General features: G+C 44.0%; 1 protein-coding gene across 8 annotated transcripts in view; it reads right to left on the reverse strand.

Moving 5' to 3' along the window:
• Positions 1-21,428, reverse strand: part of TBC1D1 (TBC1 domain family member 1) — a 1,823,125-nt gene that overhangs the window by 671,380 nt on the left and 1,130,317 nt on the right. For 5 of the 8 annotated variants that reach the window (XM_069631813.1, XM_069631815.1, XM_069631812.1 and 2 more), the window contains 3 exons: positions 10,918-11,067; positions 10,319-10,438; positions 8,901-9,043 (listed from right to left, as the gene is read on the reverse strand). In XM_069631813.1, the coding sequence (XP_069487914.1) occupies positions 8,901-9,043; positions 10,319-10,438; positions 10,918-11,067 (413 nt within the window). The remainder of the gene's footprint in view (positions 1-8,900; positions 9,044-10,318; positions 10,439-10,917; positions 11,068-21,428) is intronic. The other 3 variants (XM_069631816.1, XM_069631819.1, XM_069631814.1) reach the window with 2 other exon arrangements.

Below are 21,428 nucleotides of genomic sequence, written 5' to 3' on the forward strand. Positions count from 1 at the left end.
CCCAGGAGACTGGCATGGAGATTAGCAGAGAGACTGCTAAATATTACAAGTAGGTAGTCTATCAGTGCTAGTTCATGATGTGGGAGGTGCATGGGCAGCAGATCTCACCTGGCCAGAACGGCCATTCAGACGAGAAGCGGCGATTCATCTCAGCCTGACAGAAAAGGGCTTTTCATGGGAAGGCTACATCTGTATTTGCACCAACAGGAAGGTCACTACTCGGTACAGGACATATCAAAAGGAACCAAGAGACACTTCCACACTCATGGCCAAAAGAGGCCGGATAACCACTGCAAAAATTCAGACACTAGTCGGACTGGTTTGGGCTGTACGTCACCCTGGCAGAAATCATGGGCATCTTGAGAGATGGAAGGTACGTGGAGCATGATAACTGGTAGGCATTGGATGAATGCTTGTGAAGCTGAATGGAAAAGAGTGGTGTAGGACTGAGCCTAATGGCCTTGTAAAGCAAGGAGCTCGCTGACTATGCAATTTACTCCTTCACAGCCACCTGGCTGTGAAAATGGAGCTACTCACAATGGTGGACCATACCAGCTGGTAATGGCATCAATTCCCTCATTATTAACTAGGGTTGGAACTCAGTTACCAACTGGCATGACCCAAAGTGTATTTAATGCCTAAAAAACTACATCACATAGACTCTATTGTGAAGAGATTGCAGCAAATGTGGCTCTCTGCTTTCCATTGTAAAGAACAGAGGATTTTCACTGTCCCTCACCAATAGTAACATCGTGACCGGAACAATAAACATGCACAAGCAGATGCTGGTTGCTCCATTTGCTATGTCTGGGATGGCAACGCAGAGAATAAAAATGGTCTACTACATTGTCAGAACTTGTGCACATTTAATTGAAATTGTCAAACAACGCATATATTTTGTTAAAGATTAATTTATGGGCATAATTCCAGTGGGAACACAATATTTGTTGTGTAGGAGCGCTCTGCAATGCAGAACAACCCTTTTGTTTCTGCATTTTGCGGTCTTGGCCCACAGCTTTGGATTTTGCTAGGTTTGCACCAAGCGTCCTTGATCTTGTAAAGGCCACACAGCAATCAATGAGTGCTTACAGCACGCCAGATCTTCGCACCAGTAGTACGTTTACGGATTTTTAGGGATGATGAAAGGATCTAAACTGGAATAGATTAGGCCAACTTGTTCTTGATAAAAGGGTGACCAGTAATAATATACACCCGAATAGCTGTAGAGAATACCATGACGGGCATGGCTTTGGTCCAAGGGATCCAGTGCACTGTAGTTGTATGGTGACGTGATCACAACGCCCTAACTTAAGCATATGGCAGAGTACTGCATTTTGGCTGTGACAGGTTGGATATGGTCCATGAATGCCAAGGCACTCCATTGTAAACATTTATGCAGGATGAAAGAACAATGTTCACTTTAGTGGCCTTGTGTTATATGGTTAACTGATTCAGGTGTAACCAAAGCCTGTGCATGTGATAAAAACATTTTTCATTCAGTTGCCAATTAGGGAAATTAAAGAAACTGTCTATGAACACCCACTTTACAGCAGTAGAGCAAAGCTACTGTCTTGAATTCTTGGAAGTGGGCCCCAGTGTTAAGAAAGAGATCATCACAGTCCTCCCAGGGATGCTTTTAAATCTCTATGACCACCAGGCAATTGCTCCAGTAGAACTTGTGTTACCGCACAAAGGGAAAATATTAAAATCTCAATGGTCTAATTTACCATCTGGTTTGTGGTAGTGCAGAGTGACCACTCCTAAGAAGTCAAGGTTTGAGCAAATTCTTCCGTGCCTGTGGGGTTATCCCAAATGACTAAAACCCTCACCCGTCACCTAACAGCCAAATCGATGGCAGCATTACACAGTGAGACATCAAGCATTTCCATCGGGTAATTATCCTCCTTGCCCCCAGGACCTCTGTCAGGAAACCATCTAATGCTTACCCCAAGGCAACCCCGTCTCCCTTGCTATTAAGCCAGGCAGCAGGCCATTACCACCCAGTAACACCTGCCTACTAAAGGCATTATTGCCTGAATAAGGACAAGCATGCCACGGCTCCCAAGAAGCAAATAGCCACATAGATCAATACCATGCAGTGATTACAGGGTCTCATTAAAAGACTCAAAGGGCCTCATTACAAGTACAGCGGTTATCTAGTGAAGGGAGCACCAATGATGAAGCGGGATCAAGTACAAGCAGTCTTAACTTTAATTATCGGGCTAGATCGAATCAGTTTCGGGTCAGAAGAAGTGGAAACAGATACAATCGAGGTAAGTGAGGCAACAGTTATGTAGTAGTTATCACAGACTTTAAACATCTTTATCTAGAAATTGACCAGCCGACAGGAACCACTTCTGCTATGTTACTATCACACTTAGCCATTCACGTAATTAATACAGCAGCATCTCAGTGCCCACATGCTGCTAAACATTTGCATTCTGTATACGGTATGTGGCGGCTCGCATAATATGCGAGAGCTTATACCGCCAAAACGTTTTACTTTATTTACTACACTGCTCGCACTTACAGCGAAGCGCAAATGTTAAGGAACTATTTTTGTAACCACAGCAATTCAATTTTAGGCGGGATCTAACCGGAGACCTCCGTTTGTATCCTAACAATATACGATGGCTTGAACCGCCAGAACATTTCATTTACGGCATTGCTCGTCCGTGCAGCCTAGTGCAAGGGCTCACAAACCATTGGTTTAAGGAATTACTTTGCTAAACATGTCATTTTATTTTAAGTGTGATTTAACCCGGGATTTACATTTGTATTGTAATCCGACTGAACCCACATGGACAAACATGGGTAAGAGTACTCATTCATAGGTATGCTGAATCCAATACTGGAGATTACAATATAAATACAAGATTCAATACATTGCTCAACGGCCTAGCGTACTGTATGTATGCATGCATGCATGCAGCCGCTATTTGATTTACTAATCAATGGGTATATATTCAGTTTAAGCACATCGAAATGGTTTTCAAATATGCGCACATCTTTTTTGAACATACACAGAATTCATCATGTTTTCGTTTGTGATATAGAGGGCACGGAATTCTTGCTTATCATGTTTTCTTGTTTCTCTCCTTTTTCTTGCATCAATTTTCAACCCTACACCTCCTCCCTGGTCCCCAATCCGAAATCTCAGTCTTTATCAGTATCAATTATTTTAGCTATTTTCATAAATTTTCAACTCTGTTTAAACATTGTCATATTACTATACTTTCACGATTATGGATGATGCAATCATATGGAAATGTCCTTTGTTACCAATGCTTACAAATTGGCTTTTGATTTGTATATGATTTTCCATTTTAAAAAAATTGGTTTTTGATTTATATAGGCCTTACTATTATCATTACAATATTTTTTTGTTTTTTTAATTCTTTTGATCAAGTGAATTGCAATATGTATCAATTAAGTAGATATGCCCTGATTTGAGAAAAGCACGGTTTTGTGCTGAAACACATCTAATCACATATGGCCAAGAATAAATACATTTGCTTACCCATTACAAAATTACTCTTGCTACTTTTTGCAAACAAAACCTTTCATGTGGCGCAGTAAGTGGTGTGGTTGAAACACATGCTGCTTCTAACTATCAACGGAGTAGAGGAACTCAAGGTCTCCATAGTTTCAAGCACCTTTGAGACACCTTTCTAACCCAAACAACGTGGTCGTGAGGATCCGGAATTGGTATTGCACAAAACGTTCCTCAACAAGACTGCTTGTTTAAAAACACATTACGGGCCTGATTCACAGAGCGTTTTCAAATGGCACTGCACCATTATAAACTGCTTCTGTGAATCACGCCCTGAGACTCAATAATATTGAAAAATAAGGAGATTGTGATTGAAAGGCTATAGTAAACCAGACTGAGGTACTTTAGTTTAATTCCGAAGAAGCTAAATGAACAACATTAAGTATGAACCTGACTGAGGGATGTCCACAGTGACTGGTTGGTCTGAGCCCGACTGAGGGAGGCTGGCGACAGAGAAAGACCGAAGCCCGTCTGAGGTGGATCCAAGGGTGAAGGTAACCAAAGGGAACTTTTGTTTTGGAATATCAGGCCGCTCTGAAGCAAGAGACTTTGCATGAGAAGAGACTTGGGCACAGAAGGTCCTGATATACAGAAAAGGAGCTTTAAGCTTGCGTGAAGAGGCCCAGGAGTGTGCACCTGCTCGAGAGTCCTGCCTTTTGCCGTGCTAAAAACGTGGAGAAGCGAGACCCCAGCCACAATATCCTGACTTATCATTTTGTGAACACTTCTTTTCTTGTGAACATTATCCCACACTCTTTTGTAGCATAACGGTAACGACTGACAATAGGTTTTCTTAGTATAGGCCTTTTTATTTGACTAGACTCCACTAGGACTGTATTATTATTATTTGATGGTCGTACCTTGCCCCCATCTTATATTTAGGTTTAGATTTGGCATTTATTTCACTCATTTTACAGTTTAATAAACCCCCTTGACCTGTGATCACTTGTGTCCGTCTTACTTTGATGCCTTGCCTTCCTTAGAGAACCCGAAGTTAATGCTAGGGACACAGCCCTAGACAAGAAGTTGGCATTTTGCGTGCCACTGCAGTCACAGTGTGCAGAGGCATGCGTTTTTGAAAACAGTTCTCCATGATTTGAAATATTAGAACAGTCGAATGTCGAGACATTGATTTTGCACAATATGACCAAAGTGGAGAGCACAATAGCCAAGGTACTTCTAAACAATGAAGAAATTGTGACTCGAAAAACAGACAAAGGATTAAGGGCAGAATTGTATATGTGAGTGAATGCGAAAGACAATTGGCAGACGTGCTATGAGAGATTAGAACAGTACCCAACATTAAGACTGCAACAGTTGATTAGTCCAAAAGTAGAGAAAGCACGACAGAGGGTAAAAAAAAAAGAGGCAGAATTCTGGATCATGAAAAAACCCCAAATTCCACAATTTTATACTCTAGCCAAGATACATAAATCATTAGTGGCACCCAATTGTTTCTGGTGCGAATTACTAGAGCCTCTCTCAAGGTTTGCATATGCGTTCTTGCAACCAATGGTATAAGGGATGATCTCCTAAATACAGGATATAACACAGATAATTCAAGAAGTGGAGGGCCTCAATTTCAATCCAGAGAAGGAATTACTGGGATTGGATGTAGTAGCCCTATACAGAAGCATCCCGCAAGGAGCAACAATCAGTATGCTGAGAAGAACGGGTGTTTTCTAATCGGGCTGAGACTACCACACCAGCTTCCTTTATACTCTTGTGTGCAGAACTAGCATTGACTGAACTATTTCCATTTCAACAAAGGTTTCTATCGTCAAATTCATGGAACGGCGATGTTGGCAAAGCTGGCCCAAGTGCAGCAAATCTGTATATGGACGCTTTTGAGGTGACCAAAATCGCCAGAGACGACAACCCCTTCAAAAATCAGGTGCACCTATGGCGCCGGCATATAGATCATATACTAGTGATAAGGAGGAGTTTTGTGAATGGATCAACATACAAGACAGGTACTTGAAATTCACGTCTGATGTGAGTAAATATGCTCCAAATTTGTTAGACATCACTTTCAAAGTCAATGAAGAGAAAGCCCTTTTTGTCAAGCCATTCCATAACCAACAGATCTCAATGCACTTTTGCATTATACAAGCTTTCACCCTCGCCACGTAAGAGATAATGTACCACTGGGACAGTTTCTCAGATTGAAAACGAACAGTACTTGGTGCCAAGACTATAGAAGGGAAGCCACAGACAGAGAGGCTACATGCGAGAGGTTATCTGAGCGAACTGATGGCTAAAGCAATGAAGAGGGCCAATAACAATAACCAGGAAGCATTGTTGAAATACAATGAGACACAGCTTAAGAAAAATTAGGAAGATGAATAGTTCTTGGTGAATACATATAGCAACTTGGCATATCAAATTAAGAAAATTGTGAATAAAAACTGGAGGATTTTAGAGAAGGGAAGTGCCGTATGGGGAAACCTATTATAGCCTTTAACAGGAACAAAAACTTCAAGGACAAGATAACACGGAACTGTCTTGAAAGAAGGAGACAAGACATTAACTGAAACATGGGGTTTGACCCAGTTAAAAGGAGACTGCCTTGTGGTATGTGTACAAGCTGTCCACAGACATTCAGAAGTACTGAGGTAGACATTGGACTACGTAACACTTGGAGGCATTACAGTTTTCCGAACTGCATTTCAAAAATTGTACTATATGGAATTTGGTGCCCCTGTAACACATTGTATATAGGAAAAACAGAGAGAAAGATAAAAATTAGGGTGACAGAACATAAGAGTTGCATCAGAAATCGAGTACAGACTGCACCTTTGGTGGCCAACTGGATCGAATTTGTACACACCGTGGAGGAATTCATTAAAGTGGAAAGTCTTATCCCAACTGAGGACAGGAAATGATAAACTTTGATAAAAAAGTTGTTGATGAAGGAACAAGAACATTGTTTGACCCAAAGTGTTGAGAAAATGTTTCAATGACAAATTGAGTGGCGTGAACACTAATAAAAATAACTAAGCATTTGTTTGTGGTATAGGTCTGCTTATTTCTCCGACATATGCCTGCAAACAAGATTGGTGATATTAGACGATTAAAAAACAAGGCGGGCTGCCATGTGTAATCAGATGGTATTATGGATAAAATAATGGTGCAAACATTGGTAATTTAATCATAAAACAGATGGTTGGTAAGTTTGCAGTATCACTGAGACGAGTTGAGGAGAATACTAAAACCCATCCACAATAGTAGTTTTGGCTTTGTGATCTATGCTTAACATAGAAACAGGACAACATGTGGATGCAGTTGAAGGACTGCAGACAGGAGAACCAAGAAGGTGTCATGGTATATAGCGTGCGAGAAGACGACTAGAGATGTTCGCTGCATGAGCAAACATTGAAATAGGACGGCAGAATTATAATGCGATACAGAGTATAGAGGAAAGCCGTGATGGTGTGGATGTATACTGGCCAGTAAGTGCAGTAAGCACGGCTGAGGTGTGCATGCAAGACTGCGAGAAGTGTACTTAAGTCACTCAAATAAATATGGATTAAGAGTACCCTTGTCATCTTGTCCTCTACAGTGCAGGATTAAAAAGCAGAGCTTAACGTGGATGAAGGAAGCCACAGTGTACAGATGACACACAACAGCAGAATAGCGAGACGCGAGTAGGCGTTCGGTTGACTACACGAAGTAAACTGGTGTAGTTCAGTTGATCTCGATTGGATACTCTGAATGTGTGTAGGAATACCGTTTAGTACAAATAAAGTAACAATGGTCCATCATTTTGTAGATCACTGGCATGTGTCAGACTTCTGAGCTAGAACCAGGGAAAGGAGCGTGGCAAGAACATGTGAAATCACACATAAGAAACTAGAAATGGAAACTCATTTGGCAACCTAGTGAGGTAATTTTCGGAGCACTAAGTTATTGAGTGCTCGTAGCCATAAAGTGGAAATAATTGTTTAATGGCAACCATTGAAAGAGGCTCCCATCTGTGTATATTGTTCACAGATGAGAATGAGCAGGAATCCATCAAAACTTCAAAAGTCAAAAGGTGAACAACAGGTGAAGATTATATGGCCATGTGAATGAAATCAGTAAGATAAATGATACCAAGGCTGTTGTGAAACAAGAATGAGGTAGTGGTACAGCTTTTAGGACTACCGTCTAAATTTTCTAGGATACAGTGACGAATTGGTGTTAAGTCAACTTGCACAATAGGACGACCCGCAGAGAAGTTTGAATGCAATACAGATAAAGCGAGATTTGAGATGAAGCTAAGAACTGCGATATGTATGACATTAGTTAGTGGTTCTTTGGTGGTTGAATTATGGGGAATAATGGCCTGTAATGTTATAAACATGTTGGGTGAATGTGGTTTGAATGGAAGAATTTGTGCCTGGGAAAGAGTGAAAGGCTAATTTTAGCCCACAGATTTTCACTCTACAGTGGAAGCACTAGCACTTTAATATAACATTGATGGTGAAGAGCTGAGGTTTGCTTTTGTTAAACATAACTGCAATTAATGTACTTGTGGACTGACATTGTGCAGTTTGAAGATCTATTTTGCTGCTAAGTTAAGGAACAATTGCTGCCATCTGTTTATGTATTGTTTCAAATGAAATATTGAATAGTGAAATTAACTATTTTTCTACTGAAATATGGTTCTTATGAATTTGACACCTTGGTTCCACTGCAACGACTAGATCATAGAACATTTGTGCATTTGAAAGCATAATATCCTATAGAGCGATTGCTATACGAGGTTGTTAAATAACCCTCTTGTCTCAAAGTGTTGCAAAACTCTTACCACTACATAACAGCCAAATTACCGCACTGCCGTACTACAACTTTGGTGGTGAAGCGGATGAAAAACCTCCAGCAAAATGATTTGCCACCGAAAATCAGCAGAATTACCACCAGTGTTAATTCTGCCAAAATCGCCACTCCATAATGGGGACTGACACTGCCATATCACCACTTGTAATCCAGTGGTAATTCCGCCAGGCCAAGTGGCGATACCAGTAATTCTGCTGTTTGGTGGTATTCTGGCAGATTTACCACTGGAATACGCCAAACTTGTAATGAGACCCTAAGTAGTAAAAAAACACAGAGTCCGATTGCTCCATAGTGTGGTCATTGCAGATCCATCAGGTATAGAAATTAAACCCCTCCCATGCAAATGTGGCTATGCCTGTCTGCTCCAGACCCCAACAATAGGATTGATTACAATGCGAAACAAATCTAGAAGAACATAAACATGAGGCAGACTTGCTGGCATTGATCCAACGTGTTCAACGAAGTGTAACCTTCGCTTGTAACAATCAACCAAGCTCTGGGAGATCAATGAAGTTTGGGCTCTTACCACCATCATATCGATTTGGAGAATCGCATGCTTTCTGCGGAGTTGCTACTCGTAGGAAGATCTGCTGCCTCCACGAATGCCGCCGAGTCTTTACAGGGGTATCGCTGCTAATATCTGCATCCACTGGTTTCCACTCGTACTCGCTGAAAGGAATGAATGTTTAAGATTTTAAAAAAGGCTGCTGAAATGAATCCTTTTATTTAAGTTGTGCTAGCGAAGTCAGCAATAATACACCCAAACAGCCAGCCAATTTAGACCAGTATTTGCAAAGCCAACAGTTTGGGCTTTTGTGTAGGCATGGGATAGGCATTGTCCAGACACTGCTATAATGTTGCTACTGGCCATAAAATGGTAAGAACTTGAACATGGTACAAGTACTTCGTCATAGGATGTCAGTGCCTGTCAAATGAACTACAGCGCAAGCCAAAACGGTTGGCTTTACCAATGCTCATTTTTAAACATGGCTTCAGTGCAAGGAACAGCATACTTAGTTAAGGTGTTTTTAGTAAACTAGGAGCTCGTTTACCACACAATTAAGCCATTAACTCTCGCAAGTATGCTTAGAAATCACACTTTCAGGCACTATACAGCACAAATCTTCATGTTTCTGAGTGACCAAGCTAGGCCAAAAAGATTCAAGGAGGGTGGGTTTTAGGCAGAGGGAAGTTGGTAGTGAGTGAGCAAGGCCATCGGCACTTGCATAGCCATGAGCAGTCAACGGGTCAGTAAATAACCAAAGAAAGGGACCACATGTGCTGTGTTGTTCCTCCTCACATCCCCTCTTCCTCTTATATTTACCCCAAAGTAAAGTATGCGTTAGAGGTGGCTATGAAGCGCCACTTAATAGCAAAAACTGAAAAAGTGCAGTGGTGACATGCCTTGATGCATTAGGGGCGAAGAACACTTTATTGAACAATTGTATCCAGACCGTGGTCGAAGTGCACGTTCCCTGCTGGCCTGCCTCTGCTCCCCACAAACACCACCGCCACCACGCCCCCTCCCACGTGCAATCCAACCCCCAAACAAGCACACATGCAGTTTAAGGAATGTTCAGTGCAGTTCACTGATGTGCAAGTTTCAACTTCTTCCTACACTTTTATTTTAAAACTAAACCATTCCAGAACAGGTTCATTTTAAACTAAAAGTATAGCAACAGTAGAACCGGAGCAACACTACCAACCGCTCCCGTTCACTTCGACCACTGTATCCAGAGGACAAAAGGATTAGCCGACAGGAACACAGTCTGCTAAATTTAAGCAATTAATCCACTGGCTGTTGAGACCGGACTTATAACGGCACGCTATTAAGAAGTTCCAGTTTACCATGCTGCAGACATATTATGCAATTAATCCTTTGTAGCATACACATCACCCCTAGCGAGCGTTCAGTAGAATGACAGAGATGGGAATTGAGCCTACCTTGTTGTGGTGTTGCAATCAGAGGGGGTATTTTCAGCTACAGGAACCAGAAACTTTAGAAAATTTGGCACAGAGGAAGAAGAGCGAAGCTTGTTCCGTAGGACAGTACGGTAGGAGAAGCTGAGGGTACAGTTTGGAATAGATGGAAAAGCAAATAATATATAAGACAAGCTTTGAAAGAAGCAAAGAAAACGATCAAACCTCTGTGTAATTTGACAAACCAATCGATGGGCATGTGTGCTGTGAAATCCAGCAGTGTTTAGTGATCTCTGCAATCCGTTTTGGAAAACTTCAAATTTGCAAGGTGTTAGGCGTCCAAATCGGCTTCTAAATATATATCTACTTTCATAGCACAAGCAAAGTGGCATTCTTGCAAAGGTTAATCGTTCTAGCTAGCGCCTTAATTGAACTATCGTGCACGGTATAAAGTTAGTAAAGCATTTTGCAGCCAATGCTGAAAATGTGCTCATAATTTTAACTTCCTTGGCGATTGATTGTCAATGCTAGACTGCATTAACAGTTTAGGTCTGTCTTGGATTTTAAACAAATGAAAATATGTAAACGGCTGAACACATTCCGAACTAGGACTTCTGGCTCACCTCTTTTGTAGTGGGGGGCCACCTTGTTCTCCACAGGGACTAGATTTACGCTTTTTTAACAGACTGGGTGAAGAGGCAGAGGGTGCGAGGCAGTTTGGAGCTGCCGGCAGGTCTGAGCAGCACGGGGGCTCGCTTGCCGATATGCCCAAGCTAAACAGCAGCATTCCAGAGTCAGAGGGAGGAACGTAGCCAAGGAGACAGAGAAAGAAAAGACAGACAAAACAGAGTGGAAATAGAATTCAGTTTAGGGGTCGGTTGTTAGCGGACTGCACGCGGAATTCAGAACTTGAGAAAATCTCATGGGATCTATTTTTGGAAGCATCACACTTCGCACTGCAGATAGTTTCACAAAGAGCACAACACAAGTATTTATAAAAGACGAACAAGGTGCAGTTTTCACCCACCATTCAGAGAGATTGCGATGCTACATGTATTTGTGTGATAAACTCTGCAACGTGTTTTTTTTCATAATACCTATATGAATGCACACAAAACAGAATTCAATTACTGAACCAGAAGCTCTACCATAAAAAGCCAAAACCAACTAGAATATTTTCCTCAGTCCCTTTAATCGTTTCTTGAAATTCAGTGAATTTCTATAGGATGAGCCAGACACGAACCGACACAAAGAGCTGCACAAAGAGGGCCACCCAAAAATCCAATGTTCTCGCTCTACTCCAGGTCCTCTACACGGACTGATGAATGCATTTAGAACAGATTGTGAAAAAGTAGTGGTCAGTTCTGAAACTGTGGAATCTAGGATATTCAGGGTATAGCCTTCTGACCACAAAGGGCTACTACATTCACAGCCATTAGGTGCTGTAGGTCCAACTTAATAGTCTTAATGACCCAAGTCCCTTAACGGCCATGAAGGGACATAATGGTTCCTTAATGGACATCAAGTGTCCTAATGTCTGCGAATCCCCAACCCGAGCCATACAGGAAACTGTTGTGGAGACCCAAAAGGCACATTAACTAGTGTGTGGTACCATGTTCCCATGCCCAGCGAATGGAGAGGGTTGGTGCCAGCTGCGAAGTGCAGTGTCATATGGCAACGGAGGAGTGGCATGGTGGCCAGCAAAAGCAGTGGCCTGGGGATGCCAATATGGGAGGAGAAGTAAAATAGGTTGCCTGCTGCCAGCGGGGAGCAAAGGTCTGGAGAGAGAGGGGGAAAAGCAGATGCTAGAAGCAGAAATCTGCCTGGCTCGCGTGTCAATGGTAAGGGGCAGGTGACGGCACGGGGTGTGAGCAGGGGGCGAGGGAAGTTGGACACTGTAAAGAAGCAGGGCCGAGCAGGAAGGGAAAGTGCAAGGAAGAGGAATAAAGGAAGGGGCCAGCTGCAGAAATCCGAGAGGAAGCATGGAACATAGAACCAGCCATTTGGCAGAGCACATTAGAAAAGCAAGTTTCAGGCATACACTGGCGCAGCATGACAACTGAAAGAAAGGGGCAGGGTGGAGGAAGGGCAGACGATGTCTCTGAGGGATAACACTAAACTACCACACCACGAGAGTCCATTGCCGACACTGTTATAACTTTAATAAGACTGGCAGCGTTTCTTTAAAATTCAATTCTAAAGACCCGCCAGTCTTCTGAAACGTATAACACCACAGCTGGTCTTTAGAATTCACTGCATTGACAACAGTAAAAAATAATGCGTCCCCTCTACCTAAAGAGGGCCTGCAAGCAGGCTGAAGGGAGCTTGTGTTTGATTATTGCCACCAGGGCACTGACTCAAACAAGCACATCGACATATGCACAATGAAATGCCTGCAAGATTTTAAGACAGCACATTAGGTTGCTTATTCAGATTTCATTAATTACTTGCAAAATTCTGACTCATTAAAATTAAGGTATATTTTCCTGTGTTCAAATGACCCCAAGCACTAGCGTACCGAGCGGGAGTCCAAGCCGGGACATTTGTCAGTGGGACGGCACACCTGTTCGGCGGCTCAAAGAGGGTGCCCAACGGGAAAGTTGTCCCACTGGCAGGACAATGTGTGCCAAGCAGCCAAGCAATTCCTGCTCAGCACGCTCATTGTCCTGGCAGCTGGACACCTTAACCTATTCGAATGGTAGAGATGCCCCACTGCCAGGAACATGTCCCAAGGAGCTCCAGGAAGCAGAGGTTCCTCACGTTTATCTTTGTCAGAGCATTACACTGAGCCATTAGGCACTGATTGGAGGTAGGAGGGCGACTATTAGCAGGGACTTTTGTACCTTTAGAAAAGTGTATGGGAGGAAGTGATCAGAAGTGAGAAGGGTGCATAATGTTGCATGCTTTATGAAATAATGACTATGGCTTTAAACCCCAAGTGAGATGTGTTATACTCACGTTAATCTGCATGATACTTTTGTGACTTTGCATGCAGGATGGAGAGAATAAAACTAAAGCCATACTCTCATTCCTTAACATATTTCTGACAATGTATATAGTGTACAGTTAGTGTACTATGAAAAACTAGCTTATTATGCAATGTTGTTTGCTTCCAAGGCACTGCTATACATAATTATTTAAGCACATGAAATGTAAAGCAAAACCTTAATAAATATCGATATCAACTAAACCTGGAAAGATGCGCACTGTTGCTTAAATTGTCCACATCCCAGTTTCACCATTTAACCAAAGTGTGTGATCCTGGGCAATTCATTTAATCCCATTGTGTTTTATCTGAAGTTCTCTACGTGATTCTGATTAACTTCAAAGCTTATGTTAAAATATCATGCTATTATAAAAAAGCCAGATGACTATACAGTTGCTCTACATATAACAATAGTGCATTTTAGGCATTTTCCACCACAAACTTATTTGCCACTTGGCTTACTTATGGCAACTTAATCTAAAGTCACTACCATAGTGCCTCCACGTATCACAGACTGATGATGCTCCTTGCAATGTCGTTTTCTGTAAAGTCACTTCTGCTGGTGCAATCCATATGCAAATTAGGAGGTTTCCATATATTTTGCCCCAGAGGACCTGGACAGAACTCTAATAGATGGGTTTCCTGCATCTGCAATGTTCCTGCAGTTTTGTGTGTAAAATTGCCATCTGCCACTAATATTACCAAAAAAGTACATTGGGGCAGGTGTGGGCGGTTTAGGGGTGTGAATGAGACTATTAAAAGCACTGCATTACATGGCTCACCTCACCCCCCACTCTTGCTATGCTAAATACACCCATGACCCCAAATGTAATTGTCCAAATGTGACCCCTCACTAGGGTCAGCCCGCCGCCCAGCTCTCCAGCAAACATACACACAGCTGGATACCTCAGCCAGGATTGCACTGTCCAATGACATGTTCAATGAATGCAGAAGCCACAATGCAGCCCCCCCCCCCACAGCCCCGACCAAAAGATGGGGGGGACAAAAAGGCATGCCACAAAGGTTGGGGGTGCTCGTCTCCCCCCCATCCATCCCTATAATTACGCCCATGCGACTGGCAGAAAGTGTCCCAATATGCTTAGAATCTTGTTCCCGATTGGCTCGGCCAAATCAGAATGTTCGTAAAGGTGTTCAAATTCGGCTTTATAGGCTTCGCACGAGGGCCGTTTCAGGAGTTATGGATCCCCTAAAACAGAGTTAGAGATCCGAGCGCAGCCAGGGGGATCAACAAGGTTTACTAGAGCAAGTAGTTTTAGATACAGCCGAGGGGAAGGGGGTGGCTGTCTATACAGCCATTATACTCGTGTCCAAAAAGCTACTTCAACCAGCCAGTTTTCAGAAAACTCCACAGGTAGATTTCCCCCCATTCTTAAAAAAAAAAAAAAATGTTATTCAACCTTTTGACCTTGAACATAATGGCTTTAGTGCCATATTCTGATCCAATATATGATTTTTTATTATAAAAAAAGGGCTGGAGGAGACAATCTGCCTGGGTTAGGGCCAGGGAATTGCTTGCTGGGTTGCCAGTGAGCATGTTGCAATGTGCAGTGAGTAGTGGTGTGCTAGGTCAGGGCTGCTAAAGTAACAACATGGCGGCCCAGATGGGCAGAGTTCAGACCTAGCCGTGTCTTCCAGATGTAGTCAAGCCAGGATGTGTGGCGGCTATGGAGGGCTCACGTTGCATATCCAGGAGCGACTGAGTTTTCAGGTAAGGAGTGGGGGTGGAAGGGCATTCTGACAGATGCAGCCCATGTGAGGAGAGCAACGGTTCAGGCTGCGGCGCTCTCAGCACAGCGTGCCCGTAATGAGGAGTCGCTAGGCTGAGAATCTTGCACGCAGCGGGGACAGGAGTCGCCACACGGCACTGACATTTCCGAGCTCCTATTAGATCTTTTGGGCATATTATCTCGTATGGCCTAGACATCGGACAATGTTGGTGTGCCACTTCATTCCCCCGGAACATAATTACAATACCAGCACAGTTCGTTCTTACTTATTTAATTACATTGGGGATTAATATTGAAAAGGAAATTAATTTCGTTCTTTTAAGTTTAATGATTTTTATTTATTGAGCATTATTCATAACAGCAACCAAATGTTACAATTACTTTAAATGAGTATGATATAATACAAATAGTATAAATAGGGTATCAATATGTGAAGAGCAAATAGAAATATTAAGATCGATCTGATCGAGCCAGGGGGCGTGGCTAACTAGCCATATAGGCTGTGGATCTCCGTGGCTCCTGCAATATCCTTGAATACTCATCGCAAGGAAGCGATGTGCGTGCCATTCAAATAGATCTACTGATGTGTGAAAGTGCACTGTATGCGGCGTATATGTTTAAAGCTGTAACCAGACTGTGAAATAGAAGTTACACGAGGAAGAAATAGAACGAGGCCCCGCGGATGTCCTGACAAAATGTCCAACTCGTGGTAGAATTAGCTGCGGCAGTTCGGGAGTGCTCACAGCACAGGTAGAACGGCAGAGTGACTCACACTGGGTCAAGAAACGCTGCTAAGGAGGGCAATCGCTCTATGTGTTGTGCATGTCAGGCCCCTGTGACATGCTGCAGTGGAGAGGTTTAGCATAGCTCTCAACTCACACGCTTTTGGCGGGTGTCACCCGCCTTGTAAAGGGCTGCATCACCCGCCAAGCCTCCTGCACGCCCATTCATTCCAATAGGCGTCTCACCCGCCAAAAACAAAATCGGGTGATTTCACCCGCCTTGCAGCACAAATGGTTGAGAGCTATGGGTTTAGGGTGGCCAACTGTACCAGAATTTGCGGGATTGTCCCGCAATTAGGGACTCCGTCCCTCCGTTTGCAGAGTGGCTGTGCGGGACGCAAGTTGTCCAGACTTTAGTCAAGACAACCTGCCTCCAGCACAGCCACTATGCAAACTGAAGCGGCATGTACACAGCACTGCGCTGCTGACTGCTGCTTTCTTTCCTCAGGCGGCTCTGCAGCCCTGGCTCTTTTGAGCCTCCAGGTCTAGCTGCAACGATATAACACCTGGCTTAATTGAAATGCGAATGCTTTGTTACTGGGGTCATGATAGTCATGTTTGCAGTTAAAAAACGTGACCATCACCTCCCAAGGACAAACCATTTGCTTTTCAATTAAGCCAGGTGTTAAGAGCCATTAAAAAAATGTACATTTTAAAAGGGGCGGGTCAAACGTGAATGAAGTCGTGACGTCACCACCACCTTGGGGGACAAGTGTCCTGCGAAAGACTATCAAATAGTTGGCTACCCTAGAGCGGATTGGCCAGATGCAGCCCGTAAGAAACGAGGCACGGGGAGCCCACATATACACAAGGCCGAGCGCAGAGCGCCGTCCGCTCATGCTTTGTGATAAAGATATGCATGTGGGCATGAGAGCCTCAGAGGTAAGGTCAAGGCGCCTCCAGCCTGTAATGCCCCCCCCCCCAGGGCCAGATTGCGAGAGCCGCCCAAGGCTGGAGGGAATCATCAGTGGCACATCGAAGAGCAATGTGAGGGCAAGACCTGGCAATGCTCCAACACTAACATGGGAAAAGCCGGCCCAGCACCTCGCAGATACTGACAGAAGAGCCAGGACTTTCCAGTGAGCCACGCGACTCAGGAAGCCTGCGCCGGTGAGATACTTTGTTGCCAACGGAAGCATCGGCGCACACAGAACTGACAGGCTCTCTCAGGGAACCCGATAACAGGTCTACAGTCTCAGCTATAACTGTAGCAGACACCTTTATGTGAACACGAGAAACGTGCTGCAAGCGTAACAGTAGCACAACCCGTAGGGTGACCAGATTTTCAAAATAAAAACCCAGGACAGGACAGGCCACCGACATAGAAGTAGGACGGCAATTTCACGGGTCACTGACACAAAAGTAGGACTACATATCGTAGCACTGATAAAGACAAAAAAGGGACTACAAACATAGCACTTATGACAGTGAAGTTTGGGGGCAGCCACAGCAGATCAAATGCTGGATTAATGTACACATACCTGTGAAGCCACTATGTGGCACGGTTTTCTGTTTTTAGAGTGAATTCTTGGGGATCCACCTGTACAGGTAGAGCACTGCAGTGGACTGGGGTTATTGTCAACCCAACAATATTTCGCTGTGAGATTAAAGCATGCATTTTCACAATTGTACACACTTTATGAAGACTGCTGGCCCCCTTGCATCATAGAATGGCACAAAAGTAATGCACCCCACATGCGTATGGCAAACTTTATTGTGGAATTATTTCACCCGAAAAGGTTTTTGGTGATGAAAAGAACTATGCCTTTATTGCAAAGAATGAAAACAGTGAAGATTGAAAACAGTGAAGATAAAAAGCAAGAGAATTGCTGTACACGTTTTATTACTATTATGAGTACTTTGCTGATGAATGTATTCTTTGTAGCACCGATTTGTCTTTCTGTAGCCTGCTATGGAACTCAGAGCAGCTCAGGCTGAAATTAACCCTAGTAACCAATATGGATTTCAAAGTCTCAATGTCCATTCGGTTTCGTTCATCGGTCCATGTATTGTTCATAATTGAAAAGATTCTTTCCACTGGCGCATTTGTGCCGGGCAAGCACAAGACAAACTGGACCATCATGCTCATGTTTTTCATAGTTATGTTCTGCTGTGAAAAATAGGTGAAAACCTCCACCCACCGTTCATCTGCAGACTTTTTTTGCTCGTTCCACTGGGCCAGCCTGCAAGCTGTGTAATTACGCACACAGCTCAGCTCATCAAAAAGCTCTGTGTCATCGAGTTTGAGCCTTCCTGATGTAGACTGCACAAATTGTAGGGAGCCCTCTACATCTCCCCAAACAGGGACACTGTTTAGGAGGACCCAGGAAAAAACGTTCAGTTCTGTGAAGTGAGCGCCCCATTCTTCTAGGTACTTTACACAGCAGTCATAAAAAGAGTACACATATTCGTTGAATTGGGTTTCATTTAGTTGCCCTTGTTCACGGAGGTCATTTAGGAGGCCTTTTACTTTGTTACTCAGAAAACATGCATCACGCCGCCCTATCATTTTCTCCTTCAGCCTCATCAACCTTTGGCCAACATCAATAGCATTTGAGTTTTGCTTTTCAAGAACCTTAATCGTATCATTAAACAGGACTAGCTGGTTCTGCAGGAAACAGAGCCACGCCTCACCAATAGGGTTCTGCAAAAACTTGGTAATGGCTGTAGGGGTTTTTTCCTGTGAGAAAAAGTATGACTTCAGGGCTGGGTACAGTTGGAGCACCCTGTCAAGAGCTGGCAATAGGGACAGCCAGCGTGTGTTACTGGTGCCAAGAAGGCTCTGGTAGTCTATCTCCACAAATTCACAAAATTCCTTTAACTGTTCTGTTCTAACAGTATAGATGTGGAAGTATTTATACACTTTCAATATGAAGGATTCTATATCCAAGGGGAGCCCATCAGCAGCAGTTTGCATTGCATTATGCACAATGTGTGCTGCACACCCCACACCAATTAGTTTATTTTCAGGGATTGCCTCCTTCAACTTACAAAAAACATTGTTTTTCCCTGCTCTTGCTTTCCCACCAAAGTTTGTGTTTGTGTTATCCGCACAAAAGGCTATTACCTTTTCCCATAGATTAGGTGATAGGCAAAAGTGCCCTCAGCAGCAGCCCTACTGAGGTCTGTGTCCCCAGGAACAGCCTTCCCAAAAAACTGTGTGATATTGCTGCTGCTGGCTGCAGATAACCAAAATTTGTGCTTTTTGGTTTGCACGTGCTCCTTAATATCTCCTTTTCCACCATGGGCAATAGAAAAAGAGCATCTGCAGTGCTTGCAATACACTTCACTGTCACTCCTTGCAACCTTACTCAGGAAAGGGAATGACGTTTGCATCTCCTCAGTGGCGGTACATCTCCTCTTGGGCATCTTTGGTAGCTACCTAGCTAGTGTTTCTAGATAAAGCTTGAAGAAAAAAGTAATGTCAGTCATCGTGATATGGTGAACTACGTCTCACGCAACAACAACAAAAATATCTTGATGACTGAACTACGGTTGTAGTAGTATACCTGGAAAGTCAATAAATCCTCAAATGTGTTTGTGACTTATACAGGTGCAACAAAGGGCACAGCATTGGCATTTGCCAAAAAAACAAAATGAGAGTAGAGTGGTGCCTGAATTGCAGGAGGGAACTGGGCAAGCATTTACAGGCAAGCATAAAGCCTACACAGGCTCTCTTCATAAACAAAAAATGTTGAGGACAGAAGGCAGGGGGTTTGTTCTGTCCCAGAGGCAGGAGCGGCTGAGTTTAGAAATAAAAGCCATGCCACCATTGAAAACATGTCCTTGCTGGCTGCACAATGCCCTCTGCCCCCCATATAAGAACACTCAGGTTGTAGTTGCCTCCTAACACCAGTAAAATGTTACATGTCAAGGAAAGCTTGCCTTGTGGGTTGCACAAATGCAACCCATGTAAGAACATTAATCATGTTGCCTTTGACACCTGTAAACAAATGTCATATGCCCCCCTCTGAGAACACACATGTTGGCTTTACTCTTAATGCGAGCACAACATTCCATGCCATAGTACAACCCAGCCAGCCCCATTGTAGTGCCCTCCATGTAATAACACTTAGCACATTGGCTTGCATAACAATTACATCACAGGTGTGCAAGTAACAGCGCTGCAATGGCCAAGGCCTGTCTGCGCGCTGTACAAATGTAAAAATAAATCATACAAATAAATAAGTAGGGTTGGCAAGTATTCTTAAAGAACATGTACAGAGGAACTGCTCCGCTACCAGATGGATGCAAAATGAGTAACCTGCAAGTCACATTTCATTTCCTTACCTGTTGGATATTGCAGGACGATGTGGGTGTGCTGCAGCAGGGATGAGGGTCACAAACGAGCTGGATGCAAGAGGATCGACTGATGTCAAGCTGGTGGCGTGAAGGGATGCGCTGCAGGCTGGAGCAGGAAGCAGGTCCACGAGAATAATGCTCTTCGAACGCTCAGGCGATGGAATCCAGACAGCAGCAGCAGTCACGAAGGAAAAGAAAACGAATGCTGCTAGAAACTCCAAGCCCCACTCACGGAAGAAGATGGAAGAATGATGCTGCGACAGCCACGGAAGAAAAAGAATGAACCGTTCGTGCCCGTGGTCGAGGCTTTTATGTGTTGCCAGCCAGGGGTCCCATAACTTCCCCCAAACACGTCGCAAGTCGCGCTTCCTGCAACGTCACAAGCTGACGTTGCAGGAAGTCTCCAGGTCCTGGAGGGCGTCTATAGGCTGTGTGGCTGTGTTTCCGGCTTGGGCGGGGGCTTGGGCGCAGAGAAAGTGAAAGTATGAGCCTGCGCACTGCAGCGCAGGCTCATACTGCAGCGTCGGAGCGGTGTCGTCCGAAAATCGGGACACCAGACACCCGCGCAGCAAAACCCCGGACGGGGTTTGGAAAAAAAAAAAAAACCCGGGACAGGGGGTGATTTCCCCGGACCTGTCCCGGGAAAACCGGGACGTCTGGTCACCCTAACAACCCGGGCTCCTGAACGCAACACATCATGGGCAGATACACTGTATAAAGGAGGGGGCTGCAGAAGAGGGAACTCACAGTCTAATGTTGATGGTACTAATGGGATAATTGGGCCAGTTCAACTGCATGATAAAGAGCGGGCATTGTAACACACCACGAGTAGTGGTGAAAGACTCATCCTGAAGTCCAGAAGCAGAAGCTGCAGAGGAATGTACTTTGTTAAACCATTCAAAGTGCGCTGGTGGTAGTCGCTCTGTGTGACCCAGACACTGATGAAAACGGAGGCGCACCGGTAGACAAGACCTTCAGAGGCATAACTAAGCCCATGTGGCTCACGATACGAACACTATTATAGTGGAAGGCAGTAGCATTGCTGAGAACCCCCGAATGAAGTGACCCTCAGGAAGCTGGAGCACAGAAGGGCCATGCGAATGGTGGAAAATAAATAATTGCCACTCGGGCGTCCTGACTCAAGGAAGGGAGGTGCCAGAGGAGAGAGTATGAGAAGGCTGGAGATTAATGGTGGCGGATACATCGAGACACACGACTAGAGTCCACACTGAAGGAGACCTGGTAGGAACGACGAGGCAGATGCAGACACTTGAAAGGGTAGCCCGAGGATTTGAGAGTTACGACAGCTCCACGGA

This window comes from Ambystoma mexicanum, chromosome 6q (assembly GCF_040938575.1).
Source record: "Ambystoma mexicanum isolate Mex_15411 chromosome 6q, UKY_AmexF1_1, whole genome shotgun sequence".
Taxonomy (NCBI): Eukaryota; Metazoa; Chordata; class Amphibia; order Caudata; family Ambystomatidae; genus Ambystoma; species Ambystoma mexicanum.